This window comes from Sus scrofa, chromosome 1, assembly GCF_054392235.1.
Source record: "Sus scrofa isolate SSC_HxYL_T2T_F1_AM1 chromosome 1, Sscrofa_HxYL_maternal_Yorkshire_Landrace_v2.0, whole genome shotgun sequence".
NCBI classification, from domain to species: Eukaryota; Metazoa; Chordata; class Mammalia; order Artiodactyla; family Suidae; genus Sus; species Sus scrofa.
Window position 1 is genome coordinate 71161255 of NC_139383.1, and position 15475 is coordinate 71176729.

The following is a 15475-nucleotide window of genomic DNA, read 5'->3' on the forward strand; positions in this document are numbered from 1 at the left end:
GATCTAAACAAACAAAAAATAAAAGTTTTATGGTGAAAAAGTCTTCATCCCATCTTATAACAGTTTCCCAGATACAGTAAGTCTCTGGCCCAGGAATTTTTTCTTGCATATAACCCTACGTATATTGTATTTACACACTAATAAGTCTTCTATACACCTTATTTCACTTGGCATACCTTAGAAACATTTACATATCAGTATGTGTAGATCCATTCTTTATAAATACTCACTAATATTCTATTATATGGATATAAGACAATTAGCAACCCCTTACTGATAAATCTTTAAATTATTTCCATTTTTCTCTATCACAAACAAGTTTTCAATGAACATTCTTGTACAAATATCTTACGTACATAAGTATCTAAAGATAAATTGTTAGAATCATTGAGTCAAAGACTATGGTGTACATTTTAAATTTCTGATATTCCCAAACTGCCTTCCAAAGAATTCGAATCACTTCACACTCCAAAGGAACATTTCTGATCAACACAAAATTTTCTTTTCTTTTTTTTTTTTTTTAACCAAACTCCAATGCTGTCAATGGCCAGGAAAATAAATGAGTAAAGCAGGCAGGGGTAAGAAAATGGTAGAGTGGAGAGCATGTTTAGTCACTGAAAAAAGCCACCTCTACTGGAGCCCAGCCTACTACTAATGACCAATGTTAGCAACTGTCTGATTTCTCAAAAGCCAAAAGTATGGACTTCTGCATGAAATCTCCAGATGTTTAAAATGTTGACAACCCAGAACTTTAGAATTAGCATGACAAAATACGTGTGAGTGGGAATCATCTGTTGAGCCTCCAACTTGTGACTTGTGCTTTAAAGTTGTTACTCCCCCACCACAGCCCACAAAAAACAGTATGGCAACTAGCTGTGTTCAGCATACTGCTGTAAAATCAGGATCTCCTTAGATTACATTTTGGTTTTGGATAAATTAAAAGATAGGTTTTATTAACTACTGGTCACTATCCTCTCAAACTATTTGAGTAACTTAATCTACTCTTGCCCAGATATCTACATTAACCATTTTCCTAAAATATGTTCTCCTACCTTACAGTTTCAATCCTATAGAGCGCTGTATTTCTGTTTTCTTCCTTATATGGAACTACCACATGTTATAAGAATTATTTTCCTATTAGTGTAATCTTCTTTTACCGAAAGAGGAAGAAAATCTCTAATCACTTTTCTATACTACCTTTCATTCAACATATCCATCTACTTACAGAAGAAATTGTAGGTAAACTAAAAAGACTGGCTGCCTCTACTTTAATAGTATTTTTAATCTATATAAGATCTTTTTATATTAAATTCTTATAGTGTAAAAGCTAAATAATATAAAAGAATAAATCCTAAAACTATTACTAGCTCTATATATAAAAATATTCAAATTCATGGATATAAACTGAGATTTTTAATATTTCATTATCTCTTCTTAAATACTTGCAAGAGGACCAATCTGACAAAACCAATGTATGATTATAAACAGAAATTAATGTTTATAATATTAAAATTATAAGTAACATAAGTCACTTACCTATTTGAAGTCAGAAGGCAATGACCTCTTGTACCATTAAATTTTGAAAACCAACATTTTAAAAATTATTAACTTCCAACATTTTAAAAATTATTAACTTCATTCATTGTAATTAAGTATCTGAATCCTAATTTTAGAGCTAACAGTGATTTTTAGATTTCCTAGTTTTTAATGTAATCTGTTGATAAATGTTTTCTTAATATTAAAAAAACACATAATAACAAAAGAGGACCAAAAAAACACATATTAAAGTTTTATAATTTAGCAAAGCTTTTGGTGTATATGCCTATATACATGTATATACAATACATATTTGTCTATACTCACACACACATTGTTTACACTTGTCAGTGACAAATACACTGATGGCTCATGTGAGAAAATATGTATAGCGCAGCAGAAATTAGCAGAACACTGTAAATCAACTATAATAGAAAAAATAAAATAAAATAAAATATAGACATCATTTTACCAATAATGATGCCACTAGATAGAATATTTTTCATTTCCAGAGGCAAGACCCAAAACATTACAAATTCCTCCATCAGTATTTTTAATGTGTGAGGGTTCCTCCTTTCCCAAAAGGTATGCTGTAACTATCCAAATGTGTCTTTTAATAGAAAACTGATTAGGCCACCCTAAAATTAAAAAACCCAATGTTCTGTATTATGTATATATCACCTGAACTCAACATTCTAATTACAAAAGCAAATTTGCATTTCCCTGGTAGCCTAGTGTTAAGGATTCAGTGTTGTCACTGCTGTGGCTTGGGTGCAATCCCTGGTCTGGAAACTTCTGCCTGCTGCAGGCACGGCCAAAAAAAAAAAAAGTAAATTTAAGAAAAAAATTAACATAAATTGTAATCTACAAAATGGATTACATCTTCAAATACTGCCACTAGAGCTCACACAAAAAACAAAAGTAATGAAAAGAAATATGGTAAAATATCATATTTTAATTTTATCTAAAATATAAATTAAAATAAGACATAAGAAAAACCTTGAGACAATATATGTATATGAAAAAGTGACCACTGAAAGATGTAAATAATACATACAATATAGCATAAGTTTTAATATATAAATCAGACATCATTTCATCAGCTGTTTATTAGTCACATCAGTCTGAACTTTACATATTAAAATATTTAAAAGCTAAAAAACATCATTGCAATATAGATTCAATATGGGAAAATACATATTTGTGGCTTTATACACAATGTAAATTAATCCATTCTATACAGCAGTTTTCCAAAATATAAATGGCACTTTACATGCAATAAGACATACCAGGCTGGATGCCCTAATATAATTTACTACACAGGAAAGTAAAGAGACAGCAGGTTTTAAACAAAAGAGTTATGCAGCAGATGTGGAATGTAGAATATTTTGCCTTAACACAATCTTGGATTAGATTAAAGACATGAAAAAAGGACAGTTTCTACTACTTTCAATTAGCATTTTTTAAATGAAGACTACTGTGATTTTATATTTCCAACTGTATCACGACCTGAGAAAACATAACAGGGAAAAGAAAGCAGAGGACAAAAGAAAACTTGATCCTTTATGAATTTTAAACATCAGCCCTGCCTATGGGCTGCATTTAGGCTGCTTTTCTGTTGACAGTTTCCTAAATTACTTCTGCCACTCTGAATTGCACATCAGCAGTCAGGTGAGTTTTCCAGACTTCATTATGCCATTGTGTAACCATAGCTGCCACAATGCAGAGCCACAAGAAGCCTGTCCTTGAGTATTTCCTTACTTGGATATTCAGGTAACTTGAGCATGTTGATGCTTTAAAAGAAAAATATACCACCATTAAATAGGAAATTTCTTAATTTTTTTATTGTCTTGTCTGGAAGTGAAAACACTACTCAAAATCAACATAAAACCACTCTCTCAAATTTGCATTCAAATTGGAAAACCCTGAAGTAGTATTTAAAAAGGAAAAAAAAAAAAACCAAAACTGCTGCATTGCGGTTTCCTTTAGCATGCAAATATAACGGAAGAAAATAAGTTCCCTTCAGCCTAAAATAAATAAGTAATAGGACAATTTAGTTTGAAATGACAGTGTAACTTCAGTGATACTTATATTACACACATTCAATTAGAGTATAGGTAGGTAGTTTCCTCAACTTCCCACTTCCCTACCCCAAAATGGGAAGGCAAGAACCTTTTTTTGGCTGTGCCTGTGATATGTAGAAATTCCCAGGTCAGGGAATGAAACAGTGCCACAGCAGAGACCCAGACCTGGGCTGCAGCAGCCATAATACCAAATCCCTAACCCACTATACCACAAGGGAGCTGCTGTAGCTACTTATTTATCAGTGATTATAAAACGCTGAACAGAGATCACTGTTGAGATGTTACTCCCAATGCACCACACATTAGTTACAACTATGATTACTCAAAATTAATCAGAACAACTTTCAATGCTTTTAAATAAACCAATTTTACATACCACGTGCTCGAGGTCGGTAGAAGATTTGGAGTATATGGCACAGCAGCAATTGTAAAGTTCTGCAATCCACTTCCACCCATGATATTAGCAAATCCTCCATGTGGGACCCTGGAACTAAGAGCTCTTATCTTAATAAGTGGTAGTACAAGTAAAATCTTTGCAATAGATATATTTCAAATTAGCAAACACAGACATTCATTAAATATTTGCTGAATAAATAAATGATTTGCTTCATGAATTCAAGCAACAGAGGCTCTTAAATGTAATCCAAATGATTTCTCTGTGAAAAATATCTAGAATCAAAGGGTTTTGTTTTATTTTTCAAGGTAGGAAACTAGAAAAATTTTTAAACTTCTCTTTCCAGAGATTTATAATATCAGCTGTATTTTTTCAAATGTCACCTAACATAATGAGACCACAAGGTGAGCAAAGTCAGAAGTCTCAGTTCCAAATTTTGAAATTTAAACTACAAAACTACAGTAATCAAAACAGTGTGGCATTGGCATAAAAACAAACATACAGACCAATGGTATAGAATAGAGAGCCTCAAAATAAACTCTCACAAATCTGGCCAAAAGATTTTTGACAAGAGTGTTAAGAACATTCAATGGGAAAAGTATAATCTTTCCAACTAACTGTGTTGAGAAAACTGGATATCCACTACAAAGAAAATGACAGTGAACCTGTACCTAACACCATATACAAAAATAAACTCAAAATGAATCAAAGACTTAAATGAAAAGCTAAAGTCATAAAATTTTTATAAGAAAATATATGGGAAAAACTTCATGACACTGGATTTGGTAGTGATTTCTCAGATATGACATCAAAAGCACAGGCAAGAAAAGAAAAACAGATAAATTGGACATCATCAAAATTAAAAACTTGTGTGCCAAAGAACACCATGAACAGAATGAAAAGGTGAGCCATAGGAAAAAATATTCTTAAATCATAAATATGACTAGGAATTAATATCCAAAAAATAGATCTCCTACAACTCAACCACAAAAACCCAATTTAAAAAGTAGGGAAGGACTCATACAGACATTTCTCTAATGAGGTACACAAATGGCTTAGCTGAATATAAAAAGATGCTCAATCATCACTTGTCATTAGAGAAATGCAGATCAAAACCTCAATGAGATAGCCACTTCATATGCATTGAGTTGACTATTATTAAAAAGAAAAGAAAAGACCACCAGAAAATAACAAGTATTGGAAAGGAAATGCAGCTATCTAAACCCTTATGCATTTGCTGCTGGAAACGTAAAACAGTACAGCCACTGTGGGGAACATTATGGTGCTTTTTTCTCAAAAAATTAAATAGAGAATTACAGTATATATCCAAAAGAACTGCAAGCAGAAACAGAGATATTTGTATACCCATGTTCACAGGAGCATTATTCACAATAGCCAAAAGGTGGAAGCAACCAAAATAACCATCCATGGATGAGGGGATAAGCAAAGTGTGGCATACACAGACAACAGAACACTCTTCAGCCTTAAAAAGAAAGGGGATTCTGACATATGCTACAATACGGATGAATCTTGAGGACATTATGCCAAGTGAAATAAGCTAGTCACAAGAAGACAAATAGTTTATGATTCCACTAATATGAGGAATCTAAAGTAACAAAGTAGAAGGTGGCTACCAGAGGCTGGGGGTCGGGGAAAGGAAAAATTAGTTTTAATGGGTACTATTTCAGCTGAGGAAGATTAACAAAAAAGTTCAAGACAGGAATGGCAGTAATGGCTGCACAACAATGTGAATGTTCACAGAACTATACACTTTAAAATGATTAAAATGTTAAATGTTATCTATTTTTTACCATACTCACTAAAAAAAACAAAACAAAACAAAACAAAAAAACTGTTGAAAAATGTACCAGGACTTTCTGCTTGAAATCACAGGTGATATGAATACTGTCACAGGGGGAAAAGCAAAAACAATCCAATATAAATAGATCTCTAAAAACAGCAGTTTTCTTTTCTAGTTGAGAAGCAGTTTGGTTGCTATTAAACACTTTATTGATGAAATGCTTAAGCTTACCATAGAAATCCAAGTGAATGTTAAAAGGATACCTGAATCTTGTTATTAAAACACTAACACATGAGCAATTCTTACTTAGGGCAAGGGAATACCTAAAGACCTGAAAATATCTGTAAACTGAAATAAAATTCAACCTTAGTTTATCTATGCATATTAACCTTTGCCTAAAAAATTAACAAAGGCAACCAAAAATGAAAAAGGAAAAAGCTGTTTTCAACTTCCTAGAAGCAAAAGGCAAGTTGTTCTCAACTTCCTAAAAGCAGAATTTAAAAACAAGTACCAAAAGTCACTTCAGCAGGACAAGATGAGAAAATGAGCCTTGACACTGACTCTCATACAAATTATAGCACAGTATTTCAGTATCAGAATGATCAATCTATGTGGAATCTAATTTTGTAAATGATACAAATGAACTTATTTACAAAACAAAAACAGACTCACAGACTTCAAAAAACAAACTTTCAGTTACCAAAGGGGAAATTTGGGGGTGGGAAAGGCAAAAATTAGGAGTTTGGGATTAACATATACACACTATTATACATAAAACAGCCAATAAGACCTACTGCATAGCACAGAGACCTCTACTCAATATTCCAAAATAACCTAGATGGGAAAAGAATCTGAAAAAGAATGGATATATGTATAACTGAATCACTTTGCTGTACACCTGAAACTAACACAACACTGTAAATCAACTATATGCCAATAAAATTTAAATCATCAATCTAATGTCTTTCACATAAATAAGTTTACAGGAGTTCCCGTCATGGTGCAGTGGAAACGAATCTGACTAGAAACCATGAGGTTGCGGGTTCTATCCCTGGCCTCGCTCAGTGGGTTAAGGATCTGGCGTTGCCGTGAGCTGTGGTATAGGTCGCAGACGCAGCTCGGATCTGGCGTGGCTGTGGCTGTGGCAGAGGCCGGTAGCTGTAGCTCTGATTAGACCCCTAGCCTGGGAACCTCCATATGCTGCAGGTGTGGCCTTAAAAAAAAAAAAAAGCAAAAATAAATAAATAAGTTTAAAAATCAGATGACCCTCCAATTTTAATATCTAAATTGAAATTATTTTGTAAACTGATACTCAGAAACAATCCCTGAAAACTTACTCCTCGTCTAAACTACAAACAAACATGACTGGGTCACATACTTGAATAACCAGTGAATCTTATGCTACGATTATGGCTCATCAAAGTTAATGCATATATGAGAAAAATAAATTGTCTTTGGTTGAATATTATGACATCTGAATTATATAATGTAAAATTACATTACATTAATAAAAGTGAAAATTTCTATTTTATACACAAAGAAATCATCAACTCTGACTTTCATTATTCTTAAGGGATAATGAAATAAGAGTAAGACATGTAGATCAACAAAATACTGTCACCAACATAAATACATTTAAAAGTTACTGTTAATACTGATTCTTAGAACAGTTAGAATACTGATTCTTGGAACAATTAGGATGCATCTGACTCTTTAGTAAAACTGTTCTAAATTATCTATAGGTATGAAGAAAGACTTTTTCCCATCTAAACAGTAGTCAGAATTTTCCAAAAAGTACAAAAAGAAAAAAAAATACACATTTTATATCTAGATGGGAAATGATACACCTGTTGATAATAACTGGGTCTAGTGTAAAAGGAGAGCTGAGGTTTAAAAGAAATTAGGATTTAGTTTGAATTCAAAACAATGAATCCAAGTAGACTAAGTGCTGAAAAGTGAGTTCTTCAACCTAAAGGTGAAGCTCTGCTCTGCACTGTCTCCCCTCAGGTTCCTTGGCTCTACTCTTTACCCACTTCCTCCACCTCGGTTTGAATGGATTTGCAGCTACACTTCGTGACCAGTTAAATAGTCGACAGTGCAGTTCTTTCCAGCACTGCTAACCATGATTATACTATTGACATGGGAGAGACACTAGGCATTACCAATCCAGGTGCTTTTTATTCTACAAGAGCAGCAATCCAAAAGACATTTTTAGTACTAAAGAACTTGAGTAAGTGTTTTCTTCATTTTAAAGATTCATACCAACCAAATCATGGGGGAAAATATAGTAATTAAATGTTGTTTAGATGTAAACCACTAGAAAAACAATAAAAGCCCTAGCTTACAACATAAACCAAAATGAAGTCCAGATGGCTTAAAAATTGGTATGTAAAAACCAATTTCAGTCACAGAAAAAAAAAAAAAAACTGGAGATAAACATATATATACAAAACCTTGGAAGTAGGTAAGAATGTATAAAAACCATAAAGGAAAGTACTAATAATCAACTTCCAACATAATTTAAAACTTCCATTATATAATTTTTATAAATTAAATTTATAATTTCAAATATATGGAAATATCTATGTTTATCTCAGGGGAAAGTACTTGCAGAATTGATGCCCCTCTATATATAAAGAACATTTAAACCTGAACTTTTGAAAATGATGGCAAAATAATACACAAAAAATAAATGACAGGAAGCCCATACCACCTAAAAAGGTATACAAATAAGAAACTATTAAAAATGAAAGAGTTCGTGTTGTGGTGCAGCACAGACAAATCCGACTAGGAACTATGAGCTTGCGGCTTCCAATCCTATGTATTCTATATTTATCCTATATTTATAATAATCAAACTAACCTGCACGTATATAAGCATAAGAATTCCTTATTTGTTCTGCATTATTCATTAAACAGAAAAATTTAGCAATAAAGGACAATTATCAATTAAGGGAGGTCCACAGACTGAAGAAGAGACAGCCATTTAAAAAATAAAATCTAGGAGTTCCCATCGTGGCTCAGTGGTTAACGAATCCAACTAGGAACCATGAGGTTGCAGGTTTGATCCCTGGCCTTGCTCAGTGGGTTAATGATCCGGAGCTGTGGTGTAGGTCACAGACGTGGCACAGATCCTGTGTTGCTGTGGCTCTGGTGTAGGTCAGCGGCTACAGCTCCGATTCGACCCCTGGCCTGGGAACCTCCATATGCTGCGAGAGTGGCCCAAGAAATGGCAAAAAGACAAAAAAATAAATAAATAAATAAAAATAATAATGACACATTGCTAAGTTCAAACAAAATAGTAGTGATTTTGAAAAATAAAAATTTATATATGTAAGAAAAATTCTGGAAGAATAACCAAAATGTTAAGTGATTACCCTCAGAGTCTGAGATTAGAGGTGATTTTTTAAAACAATGAATTGTCTAACTTTCCTACATAGAAAATATAATTTTTGTTTAACTATTAAACTACTCAAATCTCTAGGTATTTCTTGGCACTAAGAAGCCAAAAAAACAAACAAAAAAAATGTCAATAAAGTTTTCTTTCATATTTTTAAGCTATAATCTATGAATATTGTTTTATTGATTCTTTGAAACTAGGTGTATAAGGTGACCCCAACTATTTTTCTAATTACATAGGTTTTTTAAAAACTAAGAAAATATAGCAAAATATTAAGGGTGCTATCTCTGAATAGTGTAATTACTTAATAGAATTTTCATTTTCTTCTATCTATAGCTTCTACTTCTCAAAGTTTCTATAATGGTTATAAACTACTTTAAAAGTAAAATTGTGTGGTTTAAATTACATACATGTAATATAGATATATATTCACAACTATGTTTTAAAAGCAGGCAGAAAAAAACAGAAGTTAATACATCAAATTATTTATAGTGCTTATTGCTGGCAGGTGATGGTTTTTCTTCTAATTTTCTGTGTTCCAACTTTCTTAGAAGAATCATGTACACTTATACTGAAACCAGTAAACTGTATTTTCATAAACAGAAGGGCAGATAAAATTCTCTATCAAGAATGAAAATCAGGAGTTCCCGTCATGGCGCAGTGGTTAACGAATCCAACTAGGAACCATGAGGTTGCGGGTTCGATCCCTGCCCTTGCTCAGTGGGTTAACTATCCGGTGTTGCCGTGAGCTGTGGTGTAGGTCGCAGACGCGGCTCGGATCCCGCGTTGCTGTGGCTCTGGCGTAGGCTGGTGGCTACAGCTCCGATTCGACCCCTAGCCTGGGAACCTCCATATGCCACGGGAGCGGCCCAAGAAATGGCAAAAAGACAAAAAAAAAAAAAAAAGAATGAAAATCAGGAGTTCCCATCGTGGCTCAGTGGTTAAGGAACCCGACTTGTATTCATGAGGATATGGGTTCGGTCCCTGGCCTTGCTCAGTGGGTTAAGGATCCAGCATTGCCGTGAACCGTGGTGTAGGTCACAGACGTGGCTCAGATCTGGTATTGCTGTGGTGGTGGTGTAGGCCAGCAGCCACAGCTCTGATTCGACTCCTAGCTTTGGAACCTCCATAATCATGGGTGCAGCCCTAAAAAGACAAAAGACAAAAAAAAAAGAGAAAGAAAATCAGACCTTTTCTTTTACATCTTTCAAAACTGTAAGTTAAAAGAGGTTTAAATCATCTAGTTTTCAGGAGTTTCCACTGTGGCTCAGTGGTAACGAAACTGACTTGTATCCATGAGGATGCAGGTTTGCACCCTGGCCTCACTCAGTGGGTTAAAGATCCAGCACTGCCATGAGATGTGGTATAGGTCACAGACATGGCTCTAATCCTGCACTGCTGTGGCTGTGGTGAAGTGCAGAAGCCATAGCTCCCATCTGACCCCTAGCTTGGGAACTTCCACATGCTGTGGATGCAGCCCTGGAAAGCAAAAAACAAAAAAAATTATCCAGTTTTCTAATATCTATGGTAGTTAATTGGTTCCAAAAACAGACTTTTCAAAGTGTGATACCACAAATTATTTTTTAGGCCATGAATCTGGAGACCTCAAAGTAAAACGTGATCAGAATTGCAGAAAAATTGCTATGTATGGGAATTATATATATATATAGTGTGTGTGTGTATCTGTGTGCATGTGTATTGTCCCAGCAACATATAAATACTGGCTGCTATCACTGACTAACCTGCAGAATGAAAAAAACTATCAAATTAAAAATTCCACCCTGACTAGAACAGTTTTAATATCTTAGATAAAACAAAGATTTCTTGAGCACTACTATGTATGTTTTAACTGCGATGCCTAATAAGCCTTTGTTTAATACCTAAAAAAAGTGGAAAAAGAGGTGAGAAACTGACAATTCAGAGTAATAATTCATCTTGAGTTGTTTATCTCTAAGCCATTAAAATGGAATATATTAAATTCTTTCCACATTATCATAAAAAACACTTCTTACCTGCCAGTAACAAACTGCAAGAGAAGAACTCTCTCCTCCGGTGTAATATCTTCCACAACTTCCCAGAACCACTAAAAACAACAACAAAAAACTTAGCTCATATTTCAGAGCAATTGTAGGCTTCTTAATACCAGAGAAATATGCAATATTCATAAAGCATATTTTATTCTATGAAACTCATTTATCAAAAATGATTTCACACAAAGCTTTCATATGAAATTCCCATGAGAGGAATTAAGGAAAAACTTTACTTTGTTAATTAATGTAGGTTTTCATCCAATAGTGCTGAAAGCTTACAAGATTAAACAGCAAAACTTAACTTCATTCTAAGCTCTAGAGAGATTTTACCTGAATAACTGGATCTTCTCTTTCATAGCCACTTGTGTATTCTGTATTTTTTATCCAGTCACTCACATCAATTTCTGGCATGCCAGACAGGAGGAGCTCCTTCAGGGAAGAAGTAAAATATTTCATTAATCTTCTTTGGGGGAAAAAAAAAAGCGATTACATTTAAATAGTAAATGTGCCTTAATTAGAAACTAATCCTGTGTAAAACTGATTTATTTTTGTGACAGTGTCTGCATGTCATCAATAACAAGTATTACATGGGAGAAAACCCTTGATACAGATAATTTCAAGTACTGTGAGATGTGAAGATGTCTCTACATTGATACAATTTAATTAAATCATAAGAAATAATAGTTTATGTCTACATAGAAATACATATGCTACAATAGTTTATACGTACAAGTTCATGAACATTCTCATCTTTGGTTTATGTTTATGAATTTGTTAAATTCTATAAAGAATTCCCGTCATGCCCCAGCAGAAATGAATCCGACTGGGAACCATGGGGTTGAGGGTTCGATCCCTGGCCTCGCTCAGTGGGTTAGGGATCCAGCGTTGCTGCGGGCTGTGGCATAGGTCGTGGACATGGCTCAGATCCTGAGTTGCTGTGGCTGTGGCGTAGGCCAGTAGCTGTAGCTTCAATTGGACCCCTAGCCTGGGAACCTCCATATGCCATGGGTGTGGCCCTAAAAAAGCAAAATAAAACAAAACAAAAATTCTATAAAGAGACTGTACTTTCAATATTAAAGTAACAACAAATACAAAACTACCATATGATACAGCAATCCTACTCCTGGGCATATATCGGAACAAAACTTTCACTGAAAAAGATACATGCACCCCTATGTTCACTGCAGCACTATTCACAATAGCCAACATGTGGAAACAACCTAAATATCCATCAACAGATGAATGGATTAAGAAGATGTGGTACATATACACGGTGAAATACTATTCAGCCATAAAAAGGACCGAAACAATTCCATTTGCAAAAACATGGATGAACTGGAGACTCTCATACTAAATGAAGTAAGTCAGAAAGAGGAATACAAACACCATATGATATCACTTCTATCTGGAATCTGATACATGGCATAAATGAACCTATCTACAGAAAAAAAACAAACTCATGGACATGGAGAACAGACTTGTGGTTGTTAAGGGGGAAAGGGAGGGAGCGGGATGTACTGGGAGTTTGAGAGATGAGATCCTGCTGTATAGCACAGGGAACTATATCCAGTCACTTGTGATGGAACATGACAGAGGATAATGTGAGAAAAAGAATATATATATATATGTACACATATATATATTGCCTGGGTCACTTTGCTATACAGCAGAAATTGACAGAACATTGTAAATCAAGTATAAATTTTTATTAAAATTTTTCTAAAAAGTAATAACAAAGACCTAAATAAATCTGGATTGAGGAAAGGAAAAGATCAAGAAACCCTAATCACTAGAAAAAAAAGTTGTTATAATAAAAGGTTATTATTTAAAAAAAAAAAAAAAAACCCTAACAGATTCAGGCCTTTGAAGAACTCTGAAGAATAATTCCAATCCTTTAAAGTCAAGTTTCCCCAAGGTGAGAAAAAAATTTAATTTTCGTAATAGTGACTTTTGGTATTCTTTTGTCCAGGAAGATCATCAAACAAACTATCAATCAAATAACTAAGAATGAAATTAAGAATGGCAAAAGTATTTACCATTCTTTCCCAAGAGAAAAGAGAACATGAAACAACCTTGTCCACATCTCTGAATCAGCTCATATTTCACAGTTGGATGTGTTTACCCAGTGAAGTGAGGCAATAACTAGCCTATGCTTAACACTGACCAGCAGGAACAGCAGGGTTTGTTATTACAGAGATAGACACAGTGTGGTTCAAAATCACTTCTCCTATAGCAACTACTCTAATATGTACCTGACAAGTATGGGGTATGCCCTGAAGAAGATTAATGAAGGCCAATATAAGGTAGAGTCTGAGAACTCCTCGGCATTTCTGAGATCTATTCAAGAAGTCTGCAAAGTTCTCCCTTTTCCAACTTATCTGGAGCTAGATTTTCTCCATAAAGTACAACCAAAGAACATACCACAACAGATTATAAGCAGAAGCAGATTTAAGAATCCAGTTTCTTCTATTCTGCCGGATATGAAAGAAACTTGCCAAGATGTAAAACAATGCCACTTTTCTATTTTACTCTGGAAAATGAAATTTTCATTTCTTAAATGTTATTTATGTTAATATGTAATGAACTGTTATTTTCATAGGAATTAATAAAAATATTTTAAATTTGTCTGAATTTCAAATACAGTAAATACCAATTGCTAGAACCCACATTAAAAAACCCCTCTTTTCTTGTAAAGGGTCCTAAGACCAAAAAGTTTGAGAACTGCTGGTCTAGGATGTAAACTTGCCATAGCATTATGAAATACTTTTACCAGATGAAGGCACTCTGGTTAGGGTCCATTTGCCACCCCCAAATACATTTTCTACCTTCCTTTGCACATTCTGTGTCCCAGGAGCCTGATCTCCGCAGACTGGCTCTCTTGCCTGTTGGTTTCAGGTTGGCTTTCATCACTGGGGAACAGGCAGGAGTCTGCAGAATTTTCTGCTCTCTCTCTGCTTCACTACATCTTTGCGGCAGCCATGGTAACCTACACTTACCACCTGGTTGCCCCTGGTGGTTCAGACTCATTGGGCTCCTCACAACAATTCTTTCACTTGTCTACAATTCTAGGGGTGATAAAGGCTGTTTATAGTTGCCAGTCTCTGGCTGTCCCAACCATATCTTGTTTATACTTTACCTGCCCATGCCTCAGTAAGCTCTTTCATTAAAGTTCCTTTATTTGAACCACCTGGGGAAAGTCTACACCCTGACAGGACCCTGATACAGATCTGCCAAAAGGGAATGTAGATGACTGTTACAAGTTTCTTACAATCCTCTTCCTTTCCAAGCTGAAGATAAGCTTTTCATAATATTATATCTGCTTTCATTGTTAATAATTGTGAATAAAAATGCCTGAGGCTATATATTCTCTCAAGAAATTTGTTGCACAGTGGTTAATGAATTCGACTAGGAGCCGTGAGGTTGCAGGTTCGATCCCTGGCCTTGCTCAGTGGGTTAAGGATCCGGCGTTGCTGTGAGCTGTGGTGTAAGTCGCAGACGTGACTCAAATCTGGCATTGCTGTGGCTCTGGAGTAGGCTGGCAGCAACAGCTCCGAATGGACCCTCAGCCTGGGAACCTCCATATGCTGGGGGAGCAGCCCTAGAAAAGGCAAAAAGACAAAAAAAAAAAAAGAAAAGAAAAGAAATTTGAAGCATTTCATGAACATCATATGTTACGACTTTGTGAAAAGGACAAAAGATCTTTGTTTTCCCATTTAACACCTGGGCAAATAAAGTTAATAAATTGACTGAAAACAAATAGATGAAATGGGAATGCCACAATACAAAATGGGAATACAGGAGTTCCCGCTGTGGCTCAGTGGTTAACGCACTTGACTAACATCCATGAGGATGTGAGTTCGATCTCGACCTCGCTCAGTGGGTTAAGGATCTGGGGTGGCAGTGAGCTGTGGGGCAGGTCTCAGACGTGGCTTGGATCATGCATTGTTGTGGCTCTGGCGTAGGCCAGCAGCTGCAGGTCCAATTCGACCCCTAGCCTGGGAACCTCCATATGCCACGGGTGCGGCCCTAAAAAGACAAAAGACAAAAGACAAAAAAAAAAAAAAAAAAAAAAAAAAAAAAAAAAGGAATACATATAACAAAAAGATGGTGAATTCCAATCAATAATTTATTATTTTTTAAAAATGTGACAAAATAACTGAATTGATCTATTGGAACTGAGTGCAATATATATATAACCCACTAAGAGAAACTGAGTCATGCAAGTGTTCAT

The 15475-nt window shown here is 34.8% G+C and overlaps 1 protein-coding gene across 9 annotated transcripts in view; it reads right to left on the reverse strand.

The window, feature by feature from the left end:
- Nucleotides 1-2473: 2473 nt before the first annotated feature.
- Nucleotides 2474-15475, reverse strand: part of HACE1 (HECT domain and ankyrin repeat containing E3 ubiquitin protein ligase 1) — a 110951-nt gene continuing 97949 nt past the window's right edge. For 8 of the 9 annotated variants that reach the window (XR_014805799.1, XR_014805742.1, XR_014805731.1 and 5 more), the window contains 4 exons: nt 11575-11673; nt 11227-11297; nt 3997-4110; nt 2628-3329 (listed from right to left, as the gene is read on the reverse strand). Coding sequence is in view for 6 of the 9 variants with exons in the window: in XM_084960113.1 (XP_084816239.1) it covers nt 3227-3329; nt 3997-4110; nt 11227-11297; nt 11575-11673 (387 nt within the window). In the remaining 3 variants the exon portion in view is untranslated. 9 annotated transcript variants of the gene reach the window in all.